The 289-nt window shown below is 63.0% G+C and overlaps 1 protein-coding gene across 1 annotated transcript in view; it reads left to right on the forward strand.

Annotated features, from left to right (window-relative positions):
* The first annotated feature begins 178 nt into the window (after positions 1 to 178).
* The window catches only part of LOC104489945 (myosin regulatory light polypeptide 9-like), a 2,253-nt gene continuing 2,142 nt past the window's right edge, over positions 179 to 289 (forward strand). Inside the window, exon 1 of the mRNA XM_010132166.1 lies at positions 179 to 289. This exon is cut by the window's right edge and continues 22 nt beyond it. Coding sequence (XP_010130468.1) covers positions 179 to 289 — 111 coding nt within the window.

The following is a 289-nucleotide window of genomic DNA, read 5'->3' on the forward strand; positions in this document are numbered from 1 at the left end:
GAACCGCGATGGCTTCATTGACAAGGAGGACCTGCACGACATGCTGGCTTCCCTCGGTGAGACCTTGCCCTCCTGCCTCCACGGGTCCCTCAGGGGCCTTGCCCTCAGCAGCCCTTCTCAGCGAGTTCCGAGAGCTGCTGGGTGCCGCAGGCCCCTAGGGACCACCCCAGCCGCCAAGATGTCCAGCAAACGTGCCAAAGCCAAGACCACCAAGAAGCGCCCCCAGCGCGCCACCTCCAATGTCTTCGCCATGTTTGCCCAGTCACAGATCCAGGAGTTCAAGGAAGCC

Source organism: Buceros rhinoceros, unplaced genomic scaffold, assembly GCF_000710305.1.
Source record: "Buceros rhinoceros silvestris isolate BGI_N320 unplaced genomic scaffold, ASM71030v1 scaffold23952, whole genome shotgun sequence".
NCBI classification, from domain to species: domain Eukaryota; kingdom Metazoa; phylum Chordata; class Aves; order Bucerotiformes; family Bucerotidae; genus Buceros; species Buceros rhinoceros.